At 40.9% G+C, this 24,596-nt stretch overlaps 2 protein-coding genes across 8 annotated transcripts in view; both read left to right on the plus strand.

Moving 5' to 3' along the window:
- The window catches only part of HSDL1 (hydroxysteroid dehydrogenase like 1), a 35,037-nt gene extending 19,528 nt beyond the window's left edge, over window positions 1-15,509 (plus strand). For all 7 annotated transcript variants that reach the window (XM_060185104.1, XM_060185106.1, XM_060185100.1 and 4 more), the window contains 3 exons: window positions 6,140-6,585; window positions 6,762-6,989; window positions 13,723-15,509. In XM_060185104.1, coding sequence (XP_060041087.1) covers window positions 6,140-6,585; window positions 6,762-6,989; window positions 13,723-13,821 — 773 coding nt within the window. In that variant the 3' untranslated portion in view covers window positions 13,822-15,509. The remainder of the gene's footprint in view (window positions 1-6,139; window positions 6,586-6,761; window positions 6,990-13,722) is intronic.
- A 3,636-nt stretch (window positions 15,510-19,145) lies between these two features.
- The window catches only part of MBTPS1 (membrane bound transcription factor peptidase, site 1), a 56,847-nt gene continuing 51,396 nt past the window's right edge, over window positions 19,146-24,596 (plus strand). The window contains exon 1 of the mRNA XM_007528357.3: window positions 19,146-19,327. The gene's annotated coding sequence lies outside the window, so the exon portion shown is untranslated. The remainder of the gene's footprint in view (window positions 19,328-24,596) is intronic.

Raw genomic sequence — 24,596 nt, forward strand, 5'->3', positions numbered from 1 at the left:
GATTTGCATTTCTCTGACAATCAGAGACTTGGAGCATTTTTTCATGTATTTCTCGGCCTTTTGGATCTCTTCTGTATTGAATATTCTGTCCAAGTCCTCCCCCCATTTTTGGATGGGGTTATTTGTTGTCTTGTTGTTGAGTATGGCAAGCTCTTTATATATTTTGATTATTAAACTCTTATCTGATGTATGGCATGTAAAGATCTTCTCCCATTCTGTGACGGGTCTCTTGGTTTGGGTAGTGGTTTCTTTTGCTGTGAAGAAGCTTTTTAATTTGATGTAGTCCCATAGGTTTATACTTACCTTAGTCTTCTTTGTAATTGTATTCATTTCATTGAAGATGTCTTTGAAATTTATGCGGAAAAGAGTTCTGCCAATATTTTTTTCTAAGTTTCTGATAGTTTCTGGTCTAACATCCAAGTCCTTGATCCACTTGGAATTTACTTTTGTATTTGGTGAAATACAGTAGTTCAGTTTCATTCTTCTGCATGTTTCAAGCCATTGTTTCCAACACCATTTGTTGAAGAGACTCTGCTTTCCCCATGTAATAGTCTGGGCCCCTTTGTCAAAGATTAGATGTCCATAGGTATGGGGGCTCACTTCTGGGCTCTCAATTCTATTCCACTGGTCAGTGTGGCTATTCATTTAGAGTACCAAGCAGTTTTGATGACAATGGCCCTATAATACAATTTGAGATCTGGGAGTGTGATGCCTCCAGTTCTGTTCTTCTTCCTCAAGATTGTTTTGGCAATTCTAGGTCTTTTCTGGTTCCAGATAAACATTTGTAGCATTTGTTCTATTCTCCTAAAAAATGTGCTTGGGATCTTGAGGGGGATAGCATTAAATTTGTATATGGCTCTGGGTAGTATATTCATTTTGATGATGTTAATTCTGCCAACCCATGAACATGGAATATCTTTCCACTTCTTTCTGTCTTTTTCAATTTCCTTGAGTAGTGACTCATAATTTTCAGGATACAAGTCTTTCACTTCTTTGGTTAGGTTTACTCCTAGATATTTTATTGTTTTTGTTGCTATAGTAAAAGGAATTGATTTCTGGATTTCAATTTCTTCTAGCTTAGTGTTTGCATAGAGGAATGCCACTGACTTTTGAATGTTAATTTTGTAGCCTGACACCTTACTGTATTGCCTGATGATTTCCAAAAGCTTCTTGCTGGATTCCTTAGTTTTTTCTGTGTATACTATCAAGTCATCAGCAAATAGGGAGAGTTTGACTTCTTCTCTTCCAATCTATATCCCTTTAATTCCTTGCTCCTGCCTGATTGCTATGGCAAGAACTTTCAACACTATGTTGAATAGTAATGGTGATAGTGGGCAGTCCTGTCTAGTACCTGATCTGAGTGGAAGTGCTTCCAGTTTTTCACCATTGAGTATGATGTTGGCTGTAGGTTTGCTATATATGGACTCCACTATCTTCAAGAATTTTTCATCTATTCCCATTTTTTTTGTAATGTTTTGATCATAAAGGGATGTTGTATTTTGTCAAAGGCTTTCTCTGCATCTATTGATATGATCATGTGGTTTTGGTCTTGCTTTTGCTGATGTGGTGGATCACATTGATTGATTTACGTATATTAAACCAACCTTGCATCCCTGGGATAAACCCCACTTGGTCATGATGAACAGTCTTTTTAATATACTGCTGTATCCAGTTGGCTAGAATTTTGTTCAGTATTTTAGCATCTATGTTCATCATAGATACTGGTCTGTAGTTAGCTTTTTTGGTTGTGTCCCTGTCTGCTTTTGGTATCAGAGTGATGTTGTCTTCATAGAAGGTGGCAGGGAGTATTCCAGTGTCTTCAATCTTCTGGAAGACTTTTAAAAGTAGAGGTATTCATTCTTCTTTGAAGGTTTTGTAGAATTCATTTGTAAAACCATCTGGTCCAGGACTTTTATTTTTGGGGAGATTTTTGATAACTGTTTCAATTTCATTAGCTGTGATGGGCCTGTTCATGTTATCCACTTCCTCTTTACTTAGTTTCGGAAGTTGGTAGGTATCTAGGAACTCGTCCATTTCTTCCAGGTTCTCTATCTTGGTGGCATATAGGTTTTCATAGAAGCCTCGCATGATATGTTGAATTTCTGCGGTGTCTGTTGTGATATCTCCTCTTTCATTTACTATCCAATTTATTTGGGTCTTCTTCATTTTTTGTTTTGTCAGTCTGGCTAAAGGTTTGTCGATTTTGTTTACTCTTTCGAAGAACCAATATTTATATTCGTTGATCTTTTGTATGGTTTTCTTATTCTCAATGTTATTTATTTCTGCCCTAACTTTAATGATTTCTGTCCTTCTGGTTGCTTTAGGGTTCTTTTGTTGTTGTTGTTTTTCTTCTAGGTCTTTAAGATGTGCAATCAGGCTGTTTATTTGTGCTTTTTCTTGTTTCCTAATGTGTACTTGTATAGCTATGAACTTCCCTCTCAGAACTGCCTTAGCTGTGTCCCAAATATTTTGATAGCTTGTGTCTTCATTTTCATTGAACTCTCAAAACATTTTGATTTCTTCCTTTATTTCCTCTTTGGCCCAGTAGTTGTTAAGTAGTGTACTGTTGATCTTCCACATTTTGGGGCTCTTACTAATCTTTTGTTGATAAGTGTTAGCTTAATTCCACTGTGGTCTGAGAAGATTCCTGGGATGATTTTAATGCTCTTGAATTGGCTGATGCTGTCTTTGTGGCCTAACATATGGTCTATCCTTGAGAATGACCCATGTGGATTTGAGTAAAATGTGTATTCCAGTTTCTTGGGATGAATGACTCTGAAAATGTCCAATAATTCTAGTTTATCTATCTCTTCATTTAGCTCCCTTATGTCTTTATTGATTTTCTGCCTGGATGATCTGTCAAGTTGAGAGAGTGGGGTGCTGAAGTCCCCTACTATGACTGAGTTGCTGTTAATATATTGCTGTAGCTCTTTCAGTAGAAGTTTGATGTATTTAGATGGTTTCTCACCGGGTGCATAGATGTTAATAATTGTTAAGTCCTCTTGATTGACTGATCCTCTGAGCATTAAGTAGTGTCCATTCCTATCTTTTTAAATCTTATCTATTTTAAAGTCTATCATGTCAGATATGAGAATAGTTGTTCCTGCCCTTTTTTGTGGGCCATTGGCTTGTATGATAGTTTTCCATCCTTTCACTTTAAGTCTGTGTTTGTCTTGTTGATTTAGGTGGGTTTCCTGTAGACAGCATATTGTTGGGTTGTATTTTTCTGATCCATCTTCCTACTCTGTGTCTTTTAATAGGTGAATTCAGGCCGTTGACATTTATTGATATCAAAGATTGAAGATATTTTAATGCCATTCTTGTAGATTTTTAGAGTATTCTGATATATGTCCTATTTATGGACGTCTGATTGTTTATAGGAGACCTTTCAGAACTTCTTTCAGGCCAGGCTTGGTGATAGTTGATTCCTTCAACTGTTGCTTGTCTGAGAAGGTTTTGATGCCTCCATCTAGTCTGAATGACAGTCTAGCAGGATATAGTATTCTTGGTTGAAAGCCTTTCTCATTGAGCACTCGATCATTGAACACTCGATAGATATCTTACCATTCTCTTCTAGCCTGTAGTGTTTGTGTGGAGAAGTCTGCTGCTAATCTTATGGGTTTTCCTTTGTAGGTGACTCTTTGTTTTTCTCTTGTAGCCTTCAGGATCCTTTCTTTATCCTTATTCCTTTCCATTCTATGTATGATATGTCTTGGTGTCTTTAGGTCTGGGTTAATTCTGTTTGGGACCCTCTGGGCTTCTTGAATCTTTATGTCTTTGATGTTGTCTAGACTAGAGAAGTTTTCAGCTATTATGGCCTGGAGAATGCTTTCTTCCTTTCCCTCTCTTTCTTCCTCTGGTATGCCAATAATGCGTATATTGTTTCTTTTGAAGTCATCCCATAGGTCTCTGTTGTTGTTTTCAGCATCTCTTAATCTCTTTTTGAGATCTCTTACCTCTTTTTTAGTTGTCTCTAATTCATCCTCGATCTTGCTAATTCTGTCTTCAGCCTCATTGATTCTATTCTCTCTGCCCTCTACTGTTTTCTGGAGTTCATCTGTTTTGTTTCCCTGTTCTCATACTGTTTTAGCTTGTTCAGCTAGTTGTGTCCTTAGCTCAGCTATTTCAGCTTTCAGCTCTCTAATAACCTTGAGATAGTTAGTGTTTTCTTCCAGAGTCTCATTTGTTTTTCCTATATTTCTGATTACAATTCTTGCAAACTCTTTACTAACTTCTGTGATTATTTCCTTATCTAATGTTTGGATGTTCATTTCATTATTTTGTGCTTCACCCTTTGGGGGGCTTTTAGCTGGACTGTTGTCCTGGTTAGTTTCTCCAATATTTCTTCTTGTTGGTTTACCCATTTTATATATTATGTTATGAGTTACCTCTCTTAGTACTTTTCAAATTACTGATCACTATTTCCTGGATTGACTTGTGTCTAAGTAAGGTAATTAAAGGGTTCACAGTGGTGGAAGTTAACAGTTGTTTCAATAGTATTTTAATCCCTGAGTTGGAGCTCAGTGATTTAAAAGCCTCTTTTTTTTTTTTTCTCTGTAGGCTATGGGAGCCTGAGGGCTTCTAAACCATAAGTAGACTTCTTAGCTTAATCACTTACTCCTGACCAAGAGATAAGGCAGGGTGAGGCAGAGATACTCCAGTGGTTATGCAAAGAGACTTTCACAGCCCCACAGCTATGCCACCGAGGTATAGGTCTTCTCCTGAGTTTCCTGGATAGATCTCTGTCCCCTGGTGTCCCTCCCTGCTGCTGCTCCAGATTCTGAGGGCAGTAGCAATGGAAAGAGACTCAGAGTTGCACTTGGTGAGTTTCTGGGGAGTCCTCTCCTCCCTTCAGCTGTCCCCTTGTTGGTGGAACAGACTGGAGGTGGTGTCTCAACTAGTAAACCACCTGACTGTTACCAGCCACTTAGTCTCTCCCTAGGCTCCTCTCTGTCACCAGCACTGTGTGTTTACATTCACTGGTGATTTGGTGGATTCCTGTAGTTGTTCTAGTCCTGTCTTGTTGTGGTCCCAGGTGGTCTCCTTTGGCATTCCTAGTTGATCCGGGAAAGGAGAGGAGAGGAGAGAGATAGATCTGCTGCTCCTCGTAGCCCCCATGTGTGTGTGTGTGTGTGTGTGTGTGTGTGTTTTTTGTCTTTATCTGAAAAAAAAAAAGGACTCAGCCTGAAAGCAGTGCCATTGTGCATGTGTGAGGCCTCAGTGCCACAAAAAATAAATTACTTACTTAAATAAAGGAAGAAAGAAAAAGGAAAACTGCCACCACTTTCAGAAGTGTTTCTCTTTTTAAGTTTTCCATAAGGACCAAGTGGTGGCCCGCCAAATAAAGCATACGAGTTCAGGTCCTGCAACAGGATGGCAGAAGACCCAGCAGGAGTTGTATTGTTGTGTGTAAAACTGATAAATGTTATGCATGTATAAACTATTGTATTTACTATCAAGTCCCCCAATAAAGAAATAAGAAAAAAAGCGTACATGTCACTATTCACAGAGTTTAAGCCACCATTCCTTACCTGCAAGGAAGAAGCTTCATAAATGGTGAAGCAGTGTTCAGATGTTCCCCCCTTCCTCTCTCCACCCTCTCAATTTTTCTGTTTCTATCAAAAAAAAAAGAAGGAAAGAAAGAAAATGGTTGCCAGGAGTAACAGATAAACAAAATTATTCTACAGGCATTGAGCCCCAGTGAGAAACCTGGTGGCAATAAAAATTCATTAAAATAATAAAATAAATAAGAATATAATTTACATTTATTATTGTTTCTCTGGAATATAGATTCTGACATTTATTCAGTCCAACTATAAGTTTGAAAACAGTTTTCAGTATCTCATAATCATTATGGTAACTGTAAAGCAAACCTTGATTCACTTCCAGGGTGTCTGAGAAGATTTGATTAGGCTCTGTCATTCTTATATTGATTCAACATTGTATTCACTTGATGAGTATTTGCAAGTCTTGCATTCTACCCATTGGACTGTTTCCCCAATCAACTGATCAGTATTGAACTAGGTTTATTTCTAGTGTGAAACGTTCTCTGATTTAACCTGAAAATGGCTATCTAAGCTCCACTGTAAAAGCCACACAACAAAATGCACCTGTTCACTTTGCTTGATTTGTATTTTAGGTTCAACAGATGGGATTGGAAGAGCCTACGCAGAAGAGCTAGCAAGCCGTGGCCTCAACATTATCCTGATTAGTCGGAACAAAGAGAAGTTGCAGATGGTTGCTCAAGACATAGCTGACACCTACAAAGTGGAAACTGATATTATAGTTGCAGACTTTAGCACTGGCCGTGAGATCTACCACCCAATTCGAGAAGCCTTGAAAGACAAAGACATTGGCATCTTGGTAAATAATGTGGGTGTGTTTTACCCCTACCCTCAATATTTTACTCAGGTCTCTGAGGACAAACTCTGGGATATCATCAATGTAAACATTGCTGCAGCTAGTTTGATGGTCCACATAGTGTTGCCAGGAATGGTGGAGAGAAAGAAAGGTGCAGTTGTCACCATCTCTTCTGGCTTCTGCTGCAAACCCACTCCTCAGCTGGCTGCATTCTCTGCTTCTAAGGTAAGGTCCTGACTGGAAAATGAAATCATAGTGCAATAGTGCATGATCGAGCTGTCTGCTACAATCCTGTTTGCTTTTTTGAAGCAGTAATAAGCAAATAGATATTTTTTTCTTCTGAATTTCCTCCCAAGTTTCCATCAAGCTGAAAGTCTTTATTCCCTGATCTATTTTGACAGGCATATTTAGACCACTTCAGCAGAGCACTGCAATATGAATATGCTTCTAAAGGAATCTTTGTGCAGAGCCTGATCCCATTCTATGTGGCTACCAACATGACCACATCCAGAAGCTTTTTGCACAGGTGCCAGTGGCTGGCGCCTTCACCAAAAGTATATGCTCATCATGCTGTTTCTACCCTTGGCATTTCAAAAAGGACCACTGGTTACTGGTCCCATTCTATTCAGGTAATGTAAACACTGGGTACAGGATAATGCATCCTACACCTTTCTAAATGGCATAGGGTGATCTAATTGAAGCCTAATGCTGAAAGATGGGAATTTTAAATTCTGATTTTTAAAAATTTTTTAAATTATCTGTATTTATTTATTGGTTAGAGACATTCAGAAATTGAGGGGGAAGGGGTTGATAGAGGGGGAGAGAGACAGAGAGACACCTGCAGCCCTGCTTCACCACTTGCAAAGCTTTCCCCCTATAGGTGGGGACCAGGAGCTCAAACCTGGGTCCTTGTGCATTGTAACTTGTGCACTTAACCAGGTGTGCCACCACCTGGCCCCTTTAAATTCTGATTCTTAAACTGGACATTCCTAATGGTTTTCATTAAGTCTCTGAATTCTTTTATCAATTATGATTTTAGGAATATTTAAAAACTCAATTATGTTAGTGTTTACCCAATAGACTTTAATGCCCAAGGCACCAGAGATCCCAGAGTCAATTTCCTGTATTACCATAAGCCAGAACTAAGTGCTCTGATAAAAATAAATAAATAAATAAATAAAATTATCTATACTTATATAATTTATATATGTATATGTGTATATGTATAGGCGCACTTATATGGAAATTTCAAAGTAAAAATGATTGTTTAACTTTTTCAATTTAAAAATATTTATTTTATTGGATAGAGGTAGGCTAAGAGAAATGTCTGAGGGAAAGATGAGATAGGCAGAGAATGAGACACCTGCAGCACTGCTTTATCTCTTATGAAACTTCTCTCCTGCAAGTGGAGACTGGTGACTTGAGCCCTGGTCCTTGAACACTATAACATGCACTCTACCAAATGTGTCACCATCTAACCCCAATATTGTATAAATTCATATAGGGGTGTGCCTAAATCAGCAATTTAATCCAAAATGAAAACTGGATTTGGTGATAGCTCATCTAGTAGAGTGTGAACCATACTCAAAATAAGTCTTTATTTATTTATTTATTTATTTTTTATGGTAGAGAGAGGCAGTGAGGCAGAGAAAGAAAGAGACTACAGCACCAAAACTCCTTCAATCCAGTGGGGGCTAGGCTCAAACCTCACACATGGCAAAGAGCAGGTTATCCAAGCCAGTTTCATTGACCCAGTAAGTCTGTATTTCAAGTAATCATTATGTCAGACTGTATCTCTATTTATTTTACTTTTATTTTATTTCTACCAGGATTAACACTGGATCTCAGTGCTGGTATTATAAATTCATGGCTCCCAAGGGCCAGGTTTTTCCTAATTTTTATTAGGACAGAGAGAAATTGAGAGAAGATGGGGAGATGAAAAGAGGGAGAGAAAGATAGACACCTGCAGACCTGCTTCACTCATGAAGTGGACCCCCTGCAGGTAGGAAGTGGAGGCTTGGACCCTGGTCCTTGCACTTGGTAATATATGCACTTAACAGGGTGTGCCACTGTCCGGCCCCCTCTGACAGTATCTCTGTAAGGCCTTAGAAGTACTTTTTTTTAATCTTTATTTTATTTACTGGATAGAGACAGCCAGAAATCGAGAGGAGGGAAGAGAGTGATAGAGAGGGAAAGACAAGAGACACCTGCAACACTGCTTCACCACTTGCAGAGCATTCCCTCTGTAGGTGGGTCTGGGGGCTGGAACCTGGGTCCTTGTGCACTGTAACATGTGCTCTCAACCACATGTGCCACCAACCGAGTCTTAGAAGTATTTGTTAAGGAGCATAGAATTGGGGGTTGGCCGGTAGCGCAGTGGGTTAAGCGCATGTGGCGCAAAGCGCAGGGACCAGTGGAAGTATCCCAGTTCGAGCCCTGCCCCCCCCCCACCTGCAGGGGAGTCGCTTCACAGGCGGTGAAGTAGGTCTGCAGGTGTCTGTCTTTCTCTCTCCCTCTCTGTCTTCCCCTCCTCTCTCCATTTCTCTCTGTCCTATCCAGTAATAATGACATCAATAACAATGATAATAGTAACCACAACAATGGTAAAATAACCAGGGTAACAAAGGGGAAAAAATGGCCTCCAGGAGCAGTGGATTCATGGTGCAGGCACCAAGCCCTGGCAATAACCCTGGAGACAAAAAAAAAAAAAAAAAAAAAGAAGAAGAAGCATAGAATTCTTTTCATTTTTCCTCCCACTAGAGCTGTTGCTGGGCTGGGTACCCAGCCTGTATGACTCTGCTATTCCCATTCTCAACAGTCATCAGCAGGTTTTTTTTTGTTTTTTTTTGAAGGAGAGTTAGAGACAGAAAACTGAGAAGAGAGATATCTGCAGTACTGCCCTGCCCCTCATGAAGCTTTCCCCCATGCAAGGGGTATCAGGAGTTTAAACCTGGGTCCCTGCATAAGATAACATGGGCGCTCTATCAGGTGCACCACTACTGGGCCCCGAGTTCTTTTTAACATAACAATAATTTGGTCTTTAGTATTTTAAAAGAGTAACTTTGCTGAATATTTGAATTTTTGATCTAGATTTTAGAGAGCTCATAATGATTCATTGTAACAGAATTGTGTTTCTTTATCTGGCATAGTAAGCAGATATACCCTAGGTTAGGATTTTTTTCCCCCCACATATGGAGTTTTCTTAATTATCAAACAAATCTTTTGGGGGAGTTTTTTTTGTCTCAGGGATGAATAAATTTACGGTTACCTAATGAATTGACAAGTAAATCAACAGTTAATTTTCATTTTTGTCAGAAATTTCTATAATAAGAAGCAGTTTACAGGACCCGGGCAGTAGTGCAACGGGTTAAGCACACATGGCGCGAAGCCCAAGGACCGGTGTAAAGATCCCGGTTCGAGCCCCTGGCTCCTCACCTGCAGGGGGGTCGCTTCACAGGCAGTGAAGCAGGTCTGCAGGTGTCTATCTTTCTCTCCCCTTCTCTGTCTTTCCCTCCTCTCTCCATTTCTCTCTGTCCTATCCAACAACAATGATATCAGTAACAACAATAATAACTACAACAATAAAACAACAAGGGCAATGAAAGGGAAGAAATAAATAAATAAAAATTTTTTTAAAAGCAGTTTTATTTACCTGGTCTGTTATTTTTAGAAACCACTGCCTATCACGTACCCATAGAAATGAAGGTGTAAGGCTAGAGAGATAGAATATTGGTCATACAAAATGACTGTCATGCCTGAGGCACCAAAGTTCCCAGATTCAGTCCCCAGTACCACCATAATCTAGAGATGAGAAGTGCTCTGGTTAAGGAAAAAAAAAAAGGTAGTGAGGACAGGGCTTGGGGTTTTGATATAGTAGATACCTTGACCGTGTTTATGAAACAGCAGAACATTATAAACTTTGTTCATATTGGTGAACTTTCCTTGAAAATGTATATTTTTCTGCCAAGATAGATAATGCATAATGCTGGAAACTGAACTATTGGACCTCATGCTTGATAGTCCAACACTTTATTCTCTATACCACCTCCTAGCTGCATCATGTATATGTTTTATCCTTCATGAAGGCAAAGTTGGCATCTTAAGAACTCTCACAGCATCATCCTGCATTTAAATGAGCATTGTGAAGGTTATATAAAACAAGCTTCTTCCCTGAGCTTCTTTCTTCCAGTGTGTAAAGCAGCATCCCTGCACAGCATCAATGTTAGAACCAACTCACCATAGTGACTTGACTTCTCCTTCTGTCATTCATATCATTTAACATTTGCACCTTGTTGTATTCAGCATTATGCTAGTTGTCCTAATTTGCAAGCTAAGGATAGAAAACATGTTTTGAACTTACCAGCTAGAAGGAAGCTATATGTATTTGCTTTAAATGTTAAACTAGCACTGATAGCAGTTTGGGAGTATTTCTTCTCATCTGCAGATGTGATTTTCAGCAATACTCAGTTGTCAACTGCAGAGCACATAGTAAGATTGGTGGGAAAAGTAGAACCTTTCTTTTTTTTAAATTTCTTTATTGGGGGATTAATGTTTTACATTTGACAGTAAATACTATAGTTTGTATATGCATAACATTTCTCAGTTTTCCACAATACAACCCCCACTAGGTCCTCTGCCATCCTTTTTGGACCTGTACTTGCCCCCCCCACCCCCAGAATCTTTTACTTTAGTGCAATACACCAACTCCAGTTCAGGATCTGAAAAGTAGAACCTTTCTATTCTAGCTTTCTGCTAGTAATATACTGTGGTGTGTGTTTGACTGAAAAATTCTGATGGGGGCTAAAGTGAGTGTTAACCATGTGCAAGGACCTGGGTTCAAGCTCCTAGCCCCCATCTTTAAGGGGGAAATTACATAAATGGTGAAGTAGTGCTCCAGGTGTCTCTTTTCTTTCTCCCTTTCTTTTTATTATTTATTTGTTTGTTTATTTTCTCCCTTTTTGCCCTTTTTTTTAATTGTTGTTGTTGTTATTGATGTCACTGTTAGGACAGAGAGAAATGGAGAGAGGAGGGGAAGACAGAGAGGGAGAGAGAAAGATAGACACTTGCAGACCTGCTTCATCATGACTCTTCTGCAGGTGGGGAGCCAGGGGCTCAAACCAGGATCCTTAAGCCGGTCCTTGCGCTTTGCTCCATGTGTGCTTAACTCTTTCTCCTTTTCTATCTCCCCTTTCCTCTCTCAATTTCTCTATCTCTGTAAAATATTATACACATACGCATACACATACATCATTCAGGCAATGATCCCCAGAGATAATGTTGGTGGCAATAATAACAGACAGGGAGTTGGACAGTAGTGCAGTGAGTTAAGGCACGTGGCGCAAAGTGCAAGGACTGGCTTAAGGATCCGGGTTTAAGCCCCAGCTCCCCACTTTCAGGGGAGTTGCTTCACAAGCGGTGAAGCAGGTCTGCAGGTGTCTATCTTTCTCTCCCCCTCTCTGTCTTCCCATCCTCTCTCCATTTCTCTCTGTCCTATCCAACAATGACATCAATAATAATAGTAACTACAACAATAAAACAACAAGGGCAACAAAAGGGAATAAATAAATATTTAAAAAGGAAGAAAAAAATTAAAAAATAATAATAACAAACTGTTGCTGGGGAGCCAGCAGACATCTGTCAAAAGTTGACAGCCCTTCTCCCCAGTGTTTTCCTATGTTAGCTGAAGAGGGAGCTATTGACCTATTGATCACACACCTTCACAGCAACTGTGTCTATACCTTTGGCGTGACTTTAAGAATTCTAACTCTGCTTCTTTGCAATTTTCCATCCTCTTCTCAGTTTCCACCTATTTCAGTCCCTGGGGGATTTGCATTTTAATGTTGAATGCAGCAAGAGCCCAGTGCATTTACTTCTGACTTCCCTCTCCGACTCTGAGTTCCCTCCATATACTGAGCTCAGGTCACTGTGTCAGGAATGGTCACTGGTGGGTTTCAGGATTTTTTTTTAAATTTATGAATTATGAGGGTGCTGTGAAAAAGGAGATAGAGCATTATTTTGGTACATGCCATGCTGTGAGTCCATCTTGGGATCCCATGCTGTAAGTACAGCATTCTAGCCTCTGTGTCATCTCCTGAACTGCTCACTTGTGGGTTTTATGCAAAGGGCTAGAAGCTACTTTCTTAGACTTGGACAGATGGGTCAAGATCCCTGAATGTGCTCAAGTCCTTAAAGAACCTCAGATCCACCCTCCCTCTCTATGTTTCTCACACATGTGCTCTCTATTCCTCACTGTCAGTTCTCACTTCACGGTGGGTAGCTTCTGCAGTGTGTCTTGAGACTTGTGTTATCTGCATAGTTACTGGCCTCCGGTTCATCAGTGCTCAGTGGATAAACTGTTTCTCTCCTCCTCTATTAGATTTATTTATTTATTTATTTATTTATTTTATTTAAATGGACAGGCAGAAAGATAATGAAAGAAACCACAGACCAAAGCTTCCTTCAGTGAAGTGGGGGCCAGGCTCAAATCTGGGCCGCAGAAATAGCAAAGCAGCACACTAACCAAGTGAGCAATTTTACCAGCCCCACACATCACCACCACACCATAATGTGCTAGGTGAAGACTGACTTGTGGTACTTACTGCCACTGATAAAAGAGCATAAGATCAAATCATGTATAAGTTCCCCATGGGGTCTAGCAAAGGGTCTTCTGCAAAAATCGGTTCTCAGTACAGTAGTCCCAAGAGCCTTTTTCTTTTTCTGGATTTCATGTGATTGGTGATATTTGTTAGATTGACTTACATGCTGGCAGCTGGGAAAATAGCTCAACTGAATTGTAGAGCACTGTATTTACATGCTTGAGGTTCCCTGTTTGGTCCCCAACACCATATGCATCAGGGTCTCATATGTAATATATAATAAAAGGAGCTTTTTTTTTTTAATCTGCTGGTGCCTCATGCCTTCTTTTTTTTTTATTTTCAATAGAGACAGAAGTTGAGAGGGAAGGGGGAGTAGAGAGGGACATAGATACTTGAAGCACTGTTTCCACAGCTTGTGAAACTTGTGTGTGGGGACTGGGGGCTTGAACCCAGGTCCTTGTACACTGTAATGTATGCACTTAAGCAGATGCACCACCACTCAGCCCCTGCCCTTTAACGTTAGACAGAAAGTGAGAACACTGCTTCAGTGTTCTTGGATCTCTGCTCTGTGCTGTGCAGAGTGCTCCTGTGTGATTGCAAGGGCTCAAATCTGAGTTCTGCATGTAAAGTAAAATGTACAGTCTATTGGGTTAGTTATATCTCAGCCCTAAATAAATCTTTAAAAGAAATCATATACTGATATGTGTGCCCCCTTGTCAATGACTTTGAGCTCTAATCTTACAGCCCTTTTCTCTTTTGTTTTTAGTTCCTTTTTGCACAGTATATGCCCGAGTGGCTCTGGATATGGGGAGCCAACATTCTGAATCGTTATTTACGTAAGGAGGCCTTGTCTAGAACAGCCTAAAACTGGATGGTGATTTGGGAAGTTTTGCCAGCTCACAGGAACCTGCAGTATTCTGACATTTGGAAGCCCACAGTTAGTTTATCTTGTGTGTTTTCTTTGATAACTGATTATTTGGTACACTGTTAACTCATCATTTGCAAAGCAAGCTATTTTTGGAGAATGATGTAGAGAAACTTCAAGGGCCACGTAGATGGTACAGAGTAAACAGTGACAAAGGCATAAGAAGTGGTGACAGAAACCTACATTCTGATACTTTTTGTCCTATGCTGTTCAAAAGCTGTGTAATTTATATTGATCTAGGAACTACAGCAATGTGATACTGAAATATATGTGCTTTATCAGCTCTTGTTATTTCAGCTGTTGTTGTTAATGGGAAATTGCCCACATCAGTAGATGAACTATATAGTTTTTGTTTTCAGATGTTCACCAGGAAAAAGAATAAATGTTATTTTATAAGTAATATTGTTGGTATTAGCCATAAAAGTCTGTGTGCATTATATTGTATGGCTCTAGTTCATATGAAAATGCTGCTCTTCAACTGATATTTCATTAGAAAACTGTATATAAGTATGTGTGTTGTGTGCATCTGGTCAACTTTATGGGTAAATTTTAAAAAAGATTTCTTGTCAAGATGGCTTAATGTGGAACCTTATGGAATATCAAAATGGTAGATTATTTCTTTTTTGCACTAAAGAAACCTAGTCAGTCTTGTGCTATAGGTTGCCATATATGGTATTACTACATTACGATTTTTTTAATCTGTTGTGGAATTCATTTGTTCCTAGGTTTGAATATGTCATCTCTTATAATTATTGTGAATAAGTAGTGATTTCTCAGTCTGTGACCTCTTTTATAACTGAAATCTAGCCCTTTAAAGTGTGTGATACCTGGTTTCATATATTTTTTCTACGTAATATTTCATTCCAGTAGCATTATTGTTGTAAACATTGAGTATGGAATAGTAGTTAATATATGAACAAATTACATGTGTGGGATGATGTATCTGTTGAAATAAGTTAGAAGCTCATTCTTGGTTTGTGTAACTAATTGTGCATTCTAGTGAATATTTTTATTGGTATGAAGATAATTATGCACACATACCCCCAATCTGGGTTAGTATTCAAATCCAGTATGAGATGGTTTTTGTTCAGTTCCTATAAAGCCAAATAGTTTTGAGGACCACATTGCTAATGCTTTGAGAATTGTAAATCACTGTAGGAATATGACAGTATATGCAAATTAAAAATTCATAATTAGGTTTGTGACACTGATACAGAACTACTAAATTGATTGAAAGCTGGACTTCCATGAAATTTCTCCTGAGATGATAAAACATTGTGAGTAGGCTCAAGGCTTTCATGTTATGACACAGTTGTGTCAGTATCTTTGCCTTAGTGTTTCCAGGATCATATGTTACATCCAGAAGCTTGACTTTCATCATGTAAGACCTTTAGATGTGAAAAATATCCACTGGTAACACTGCAGCACTGAAGAATTTCATCAAAAATGGAATTAGCGTGGATATTTTTAATTTGGCATTTCCCACCATTCAATAATTCATAGTCATTGAGACTAGAAAATATTTGATTTCATGTCACATTGACCTGAACTTCTGTTAATGTGTAATAGAAGTAGAAACGATGTAAAAATGCCATCTCATAATTAAATCTAAAGTGTATTGTGAGACAGTAGTGTCTTATGTTTATAGCTTCACTATTGAATTGTTGTCCTGTGATAAGAATAAGTAAAATATGTTGGTGATGTAAAATTCCCTTCTTGGCAGAATGTTTATAAATATATTGATTGGGGGAGTTGGACGGTAGCGCAGCCGGTTAAGTGCACGTGGCACAAAGCTCAAGGACCATGGTAAGGATCCCGGTTCGAGCCCCCGGCTCCCCACCTGCGGGGGAGTCGCTTCACAGGTGGTGAAGCAGGTCTGCAGGTGTCTATCTTTCTCTCCCCCTCTCTGTCTTCCCCTCCTCTCTCCATTTCTCTCTGTCTATATATACATGGATAAAGTTAGTGAAAGGTCAAAACCAAGAATCTCAGAGTTTCTGTTTTATACAACTTTTTCTTTCCTCCAGATCTTGAGAGTATTGAATGGCTGGGCCAACATAGATGGAATTTCTTACTAAGAATGTAGGGGGCTGGCCTGTGGTGCACCTGGTTGAATGAACACATTACCATATGCAAAGACCTGGGTTTAAAACTCCAGGCCCCTCCTGCTGGGCGGGGGGTGGGGTGGGGTGGGGGTGGTGGTGGTGGTGGTGGGCACCTTCATAAGCGATAAAGTGGTGCTGCAGATGTTTCCCTCTCTCCTGTATTTCCTTACCCCCGTCTCAATTTCTGATCTATCAAATAAATCTTAGAAGCTAGGTGGTGGCACACCTGGTTAAGTGCACATTACCATGCACAAAGACCTGGGTTCAAGCCCCTGTTCCCCACCTTCAGGGGAGTGAACATCACGAGCAATGAAGCAGGTCTGTAGGTACCTATCTTTCTATCTTTCTCTCCCTATCTCCCCCTTATATCTCAGTTTCGCTCTGTCCTATCAAAATAATATATTTAATAAAATAGTTTTTTTTTTTTTTTTTTTTTTTTACTAGAGCACTGCTCAGCTCTGGCTTATGGTAGTACAGGGGATTGAACTTGGGACTTTGGAGCCTCAGGCATGAGAGTCTCTTTACATAATCATTATGCTATCTACCCCTGCCCTAAAATCTTTAAAAAAAAAATCTTAAAAAGTAGAATATAAAAACCTTTGAAACAATTTGTGAACAGAAATTTTTTCTTTTTTTTTTGTCTTTATTTATTGGATAGAGACAGCCAGAAATCAAGAGGGTAGGGGAGATAGAGAGGGAGAGAGAAAGAGGGACATCTGCAGCCCTGCTTCACCATTTGCACAGCTTTCCTTCTGCAGGTGGAGATCAGGGGCTCGAACCCGGGTCCTTGTGCACTCAACCAGATGCGCCACCACCCGGTCCCATGAACAGAAAATTTAACAAGTTAACTAACTGCTTAATAAGCTTCCTTTGGAAGAGGTTTTGCTCCACTTGTAAGTTGGTTAGAATGAAAGAAAAATGTTCTCCATAGAAGCAGTTTAAAAGTATAAAAAAAAAATCCATCTGTGAACAGCCATGATAGTAATACATTAAAAACTTAATTCAGTAAGAAAATTGGGGGCCAGGTGGTGGTGCACCCGGTTAAATGCACACATTACAATGTGCAAGGACCCAGGTTCAAACCCCTGGTCCCCACCTGCAGGGGAGAAAACTTTACAAAATGTGAAGTAGTGCTGCAGGTGTCTCTGTCTCTCTCTGTATTTCCCCCTCTCCTCTCAATTTCTGTCTCTATCCAATAAATAAATATTAAAAGAAAATTGCACATAACCATGTTTCTAGTACATCTTTTGAAACAGCACTGAGTTTTTTGTTTTTTGGGTTTTTTTTTTTTACCTCATTCTCTTGATAGGTTGAGTAAGTGGAGGGTTGATTTTGATCACTGACTTTGGCAGAGTGGGGATAGGTAACTGGTGGTCCTGCCAATTAGATATTTCCTCAAGATAGAGATGAAAGGTAAATTTTAGTTCAAAGGGGGGGAAAAAGACCAACGGCAAGTGGAGTTGAGAGACTTTTTTCTGTATCTTCAGTTACTTAAAATCCAGTCACATTTGGAAACTGGAGGGTCAGGTGGTGTCTCGGCATTATGTATGCCCTCTGAAACTAATTTCAGTCTGTCTCTGTCTCAGTATTGGCTCAGCTCTTATTGTTTAGTCTGAATAAAGATGTAACCCCTCATGGAATTTTCAATGTTTTACTATCTATACGAAGCATGGGTTTCAGAGGTTAGTTTTAGAATCTGGAGTGGTGGAAAAACCAGTTTGCCAGGTTCCTGCAGTTCTTAGCTTTTCTTTTTATATGCACAAAAAATAGATTTCCAAGCCAAATCCCTATCATACCCAGTACCCTTTAGTTTATAGTATTCCCAGGAGCTGAAAATATTCTATCATAGGACAAAAATGTTTGCAGCTCACTAGCCTCATTTCCTAGCTGCTGGGCTCTGTATTCAGTATAATAGGGACTGATATAAGGACCTGGTCAACACCATTTTACCCCCAATAATGCGGAAAGGGAAGGCGAAGTAGTGCTGCTCAAGTAAGATCAAACAATGGTAGAAGGAAGTAGTTTTTATCTGAGTAGTTTGTTTTCCATGACCATTACCAAATCATGCTTTCCTTCTGTCATTGTGACTAGTGCACTTGCATGCCAGATCAACATTTAGACTGCAAACAGCCAGTGATAGTAATATTTAAGTCACCTAGACATTCTTGGGGGGGAAGGAAACCAGGGAAACACATGATCCAATGTTTAATGGTTTCATATTTACTAGTTATTTAACATAGTTTTTACAACCCTAGTTTCTTTAAGACAGAGAAACAGAGAGTTGCTTTACTGCCTGGGAAGCTTCCCGATGCAGGTGCGGACAGGGGGCTTGAACCTGAGATTTTGTGCGGGATAACAAGTGCTCTATACTGAGTGCACCACCATTTGGCTCTCCTCCCTACCCCTCCCACCTGCAGTTTCTTAAAAAGGGTAATTGGAGTCAGGTTAAGGAGTCAGGTAATTGGAGTCAGGTTAAGGAGTGGGGGAAGATGCATTTGAAGCAAGGTCTGTTGAGCAGATTCCGGGATGCTGCCTGAGCCTGGCTTTGGGTCGAGGAAGCGAGTAGGAAAAGCAGCCAGGAAAGTGTCAATAAGTGAATTCTTAATTATTTTTTAAAAAGTTTTATTTATAAAATGGAAATACTGACAAGACCACAGGATAAGAGGGGTACAATTCCACATAATTCCCACCACCAGAACTCCATATCCCCTCCCCTCCCTTGAAAGCTTTCCTAGTCTTTATCCCTCTGGGAGTATGGACCCAGAGTCATTGTGGGATGCAGAAGGTGGAAGGTCTGGCTTCTATAATTGCTTCCCCGCTGAACATGGGCATTGACAGGTCGATCCATACTCCCAGCCTGTCTCTCTCCCTAGTGGGCAGGGGTCTGGGTCTCCAGGACATATTGGTGGGGTCGTCTGCTCAGGGAGTTGTAAGCGCCTTCTTCGCACTAGTGGGCAAAGGATTAGGCATTCTAATAGGACCTGCCCGGAAGGCGCAGTCTCAGCTTCCCACAACTCCAAGCCATGCCCTCCGTTAGGCTCCATAGAGTTAACCACGCCCCTCCGCCTCCTGCACCGTCCTCGGGCTGCAGACATCGCGAGACCTTTTCTCGATTCTCTCGGAAGGCTTTTCAGCTGTCGGAGAGTTCACGCAGGCCTCACGCAGTGCTTTCCGGGCGCGCAGGTGCAGTGAATTCGGCGCGCCGAGCCTCTGATCTCCCCGCCCAGATCTCGCGAAGTCGCGAGACTTGGGAGTAAACAGCCCCGAATGGAGAGCTGAGGCGTGTTTGCCGCTGAAGCGCCGGTGTCACCGTCCCGCCGCCCTCGAGCTTGAGGCGGCGCGAGGTACGGCTGGCGGCCCGGGCCCGGGAGCCTCCCAGCTGCGCCCTCCGCGCCGGAGGCCCTAAGAGCTGGGGTCGCCGCGGGCTGCGGCCGGGTCCTCCCGGCGACCCTGGACCCGCGGGGCGACCCGGGCGGGACTCGAGGGCGCGGGCGGAAGCCGAGGGGCCGGGGGACCCGGGACGGGGCGGGTGGGCGGCGGCCGAGGGGGCCCGGATTCAAGACCCGCGCTGTATCCTCGGGGTGCGGTTCGCCGCCGGCGCTTCCCTCGGGCCCGACCCGGACCTGGGGCCGGGGGTCCAGCTCGCCCCTCCCGCAGGGAGGCCCCTCGACCCCTCCTCGCCCTCTCCGAGCCCTGGCCCCTGACCTCTGCACTCCAGCTCCCAGGTCCACCTCCAGACGGCTGCTGGAGTTTAGTTTTTATTTTTAAAGATTGACCGAGAGCAAGGGAGCTAGCATAGTGGTTATGTAAAAGGCTCTCATGCCTGAGGCTCCAAGATCCCAGGTTCAGTTCCCCCGCACCACCATAAGCCAGAGCTGAGTAGTACTCTGGTATAAAGTATATATATGTATGTGTGTGGTTTACTTAGATTTTTTAAAGTAGTGAATTAGTGATGATCAACAAGAATGTAAGATAACAGGGGTTATAATTCTACACAACTCCCTCCAACGGAGTTCAGCATCACATCCCCTCCATTGGAAGCTTTCCAGTTCTTTATCCCTGTGGGAGTATGGACCAAAATTCTTTTTGGGTTGCAGAAAGTGGTAGTTCTGGCTTCTGTAATTGCTTCTCCGCTGGACATGGGCGTTGGCAGGTTGATCCATACCCACAGCCTGTTTCTATCTTTCCCTAGTGGGCTAGGACTCTGGCGAGGTGACGCTGTAAGGTTATTTCGGTTTTTATGATAGAACCAGAATAACACTCTGGCACTGCCATACTGGAGATCGAACTCGTGACCCCGGGAGTCGAGTTCTGCAAGTTTATTGCCATTTCTTTTCTGTACGCATGGTTCTGCCGATTGTTAAAATAGAAGCTCCAGGGCAAGTGGGACCCCTAAGACTGGTTTGCTCTCAGCACTGGAGTGCCCTTCAGACCTGTGGGATCTCAGAAACCTTGCCTGACTGGCATGGTTGGGCTCCCTTTAAGATTGTCAGGTGGCATTTCTTCAACACAGATTTTTTTTTTTCGTTTATTGAGGAGATTAATAGTTTACAGTCGCCAGTAAAATACAGTAGTTTGCGCATGTGCAACATTTCTCAGTTTTCCACATAACAGTTCAACCCTCACTAGGTCCTCCTCTGCCATCATGTTCCAGGACCTGAACACTTCTCCCCTCAGCCTTTTACTTTGGTTCAATACACCAAAACCAGTCCAAGTTTTGCTTTGTGTTTTTCTTTCTGTTGTTATTTTTGCATTTCTGCCTGTGAGTGGGATCATCCCATATTCATCCTTCTCTTTCTGGCTTAACAGATTTTTTTTTTCCCCATCTTCCTTAACAGGTGATTTTAGTGTAGGTCTTTACCTTTGTTTTGGGTAGAAGCCCAGAGAATCTTGACATGGTAGTCTATGCAAGTTAAGTTAAATATTTACTTTAAGTTCTTGACTGACACTTCTAATTGAGAGTGACTCAGAATTCTGGAAAGTTTAGTTTCCTGTGGCTCTTTAATCTTAACTAGCTAATGCCTCACTTTAAGATCTCAGTTTGAATATGTCAAAAAAAAAAATTGAGGAACTAGAACAACAGTCCTGCCCAGCTTTGTTCTGCAGCACTGAGGACTTTGTTAAGATAACATTTACAGAACTTGTAATTGACCTGCTTTGAGTGTACAACGTATTCAGTGAAGTTTTTTTTTTATTATTCTTAGCAAATTTACAGAATTTGCTATCACCACCACAATCTGTGTTTGAAACATTTCTGTCACCCCAAAATGATCCCTGGTGCCCTTTTGCAGTCATCACATTTCTTATTTCAGCCCCAGATAACAGGTAATTCTACTTGTCTTCCTAGAGTTGCGTTTTCTGAACATTTCATATGTTCAGAGGAATTGTGTCAGACTTTTATTTACTCTAATTTTCCCAAGTTTATCCCTATTGTGTCAATACTTATTCCTTCTTATAGTGCAGTAGTTAATTCTGCTGGATGGATGTAACATGTTTTGGTTTGCCATTCATACAGGATGCTTGGTTATAAATAAAATTTTATTTTATATTCCTATGTCTGATGGCTATATCTTGGCAAGAACTGTACAGAAGATAGGATTGGCTTGCCTTAGTGGAACTCTTACCTATCTGACCCTTCTACTACATTCTTTACACACCCCTTGTAATCAAGGTTTAGGCCCTATGGGAAAAAAAAGTTCTAAAAAAAAAAAAAAACCCTAATGCAGTACTTAGGTACCTTTGAAGTACCTCGTTTTCATAGGGTCAATCTGCTCCAATCAGCAGAGTTTTAGTAGTTCCTTCAGATTCTCAGTAATCATTGACTGCATTTTTTCCTCAGTCTAGTGATGGGTCTTACCTGTTGTCTCTTTGTATGGCAGACACAGTAAGTGCCCTCAATGATCAGACTAACAAAAACTAGGCAGGTTGAGCCTTTAATGTTTTAGTTACATTGTAGGGTCAGGTTTGCATTTTGCCTTTTTCTATCAGGGGAGAGGTGAGATATTTGCTATATTTTATTGGAAAAAAATATGACAGCTCCAGGTCTTTGTAAAATGTTAAGAACTGGAATTTAGTGTTTGGGTGGGAAACCTACCCCCAACATATCAGTGCCTGGAGAAGGTTAAGGAGATGGCCCTTTTGTCTAGTCAGTGCTTACTGGCTGCAAAAATATAGTTAATGGATTTATGTAATTATTCTTCTTTTAATATTTATTTATTTATTTATTTTCCTTTTTGTTGCCCCTGTTTTCTTGTTGTAGTTATTGTTGTCATTGTTGGATAGGACAGAGAGAAATGGAGAGAGAAGGGGAGAGAAAGACACCTGCAATCCTGCTTCACCGCCTGTTAAGGGACTCCCCTGTAGGTGGGGAGCCGGGGGCTTGAACTGGGATCCTTACTCTTGTCCTTGCACTTTGTGCCACTGTGCACTTAAACTGCTGCACTACCGCCCAACTCTCGGACTTATTATTCTTAACTATATTTTTGCTTAAGAAGATGAGTTTAAAATGAAGAGGGACTTGGGAGGTTGCATAGTAGCTAGAGTAAGGGACTTGCAAATATCCCAGAGTTTGATGCCCAGTATTCAGTGAGCCAGAGTGGTGCTGTTGTTTTTTTTTTCCCTTGTGAAATAAAATGAATATTTTTATTAGTTTTTTTTTCCTTTTAAGCCAGAGCATCACTCAGCTGTGGCTTATGATTGTGCCGGGAATTGAACCTGGACCCTTAGGGCCTCAGGCATGAAAATATTTTGCATAACCACTGTGCTGTTTCCCTGTTTATAAATAAATCAAAAGAAATGGTGGGGCCAGGTTGTGGCGCACCTGGTTGAGTGCACATGTTACAGTGCACAAGGACCTGGATTCGAGCCCCCAGCCCCCACCTGTAGGGGGAAAACTTCATGAGTGGTGAAGCAGGGCTGCAGGTGTCTCTCTGTCTCTCTCCCTCTCTTATCATTCCCTTCCCTCTCAATATCTGGCTGTCTCTATCCAATAAGTAAATAAATAAATATAATTTAAAAAACTTAAAAAAAGAAATGGTAAAAGTTTGGGAGAGTTTTATATATGTCTAGCCAGTAATGGGTGACTAAAGGACCAAGCGAATAAGAAGATGGGAGCTACATCTGTAAAGACTGCACAGACTTAAGATTGGTTAGCTTTGGCACCACAAGCTCTTTTTGCTAAATAAATTGTGCCACTCCCTAACCCCCAAACCTACTAATGAACAGGATATGCCAGAAGGGATGGTTCAGTTAGGCTTAAGAGTAACCTTTATTTTAAGGTAATGTTCTCTGGCATCATCTAAATGTTAGCCTGATAAACAATGGCAATACAGCCAAGTATGCAATTAGTTACAAAAATGGTATTTTTTTCAGCCAAATTTTAATTGAATTGAAGGGTGATTTTCTCCGGCCTAAACATGGTTCATTTTCGGAGTCTCTCTCTCTCTCTCTCTGGTTTGGGGTGGTCTCCAGGGGAAAGGTAAATGGGCTAGTTCTTTCTCGCTCACGACAGGGGTGACACGAAGTAAAAGACACCAGGGGACTCTTAGCGTGCCTAGAATCTGTAGAATCCGTTTATTAGCAAAGTGGACATGAGTTAAATAGAAAAACAATGAAGGGAATATTACTGAAATATGTCAGAAATTACAGGTTTCTTAACGGTCAGCATGCCCCTAAGGTAGGGGGCTGGTATGACAGGAATTGATGAGATACAAGACAGTTATTCTCCATGACACAAGCAACTTAATTATCCAAAGGTATCTGAGAGAAGCATAGGGGTTAAACCCATAGGGTGAAACAGAGAGAAGATGGATATCAAAAAGCCATATAGTTTGGAATTTCTCTTGTCTGGGGTCTGAGGTGTGTGATGAAGTGTGTGATAAGGTGTGTTCTTCTGTGATCAGAAGGTGACTTTGAATAAGTGAATCTGCAGCCATGTGGCCTGCAGTTAATGGAGGGAAGTACTGGGGCTTCTGTGGGCCTGAGAGTCAAGAAGGAAAGAACCAAGTCTGAGTTTCCCCCCTTATGCTCACCTCGGTTGAGAGAGACTTACCAAGAGGTTATCTTCTCAGACCTCCATCCAAGGATGGGGGTGGTTCTCCCTAAGCTCTATCAGGCTTACACATAGTCCCAACAGTTCATTTTTCTCTAGAGCTATTTCAGTAAAATAATTATCTAAAAAGTGAGGCATATCTGCGTAATTACGTGACTGCTGGGTGATTCAGGTAGTTTCCTCTTACGTGTTGTGTTCTTTTAATAATTTGCAAATAAATTATTTAAGATGTACTTTGGTTATACCCAGAATTACAGTCTTAGTTGATATATTTTAAATATTTTATTTATTGAATAGAGACAGAAACTAAAGTGGAAGGGGGAGATGGGGAGAGAGACACCTGCAGACCTGCTTGACTGCTCCTGAAGCTTCCCAGTACAGGTGGGGAGTGGGGACTTGAACCTGGATTCTTGTGCTCAACAAGGTGCACCACCACTGAGCCCTCTTAGTAATATTCTTATATAATGCTAAAAGTCTCAGAGAAGTGAAGAATGTTAACTGTCAGCTTGACCAAGCAATAAATCTCCTCTACTTTGTCTCCTTTTACTGTTTATTTTATTAAA

The sequence above is a fragment of the Erinaceus europaeus genome, chromosome 2, assembly GCF_950295315.1.
Source record: "Erinaceus europaeus chromosome 2, mEriEur2.1, whole genome shotgun sequence".
NCBI classification, from domain to species: Eukaryota; Metazoa; Chordata; class Mammalia; order Eulipotyphla; family Erinaceidae; genus Erinaceus; species Erinaceus europaeus.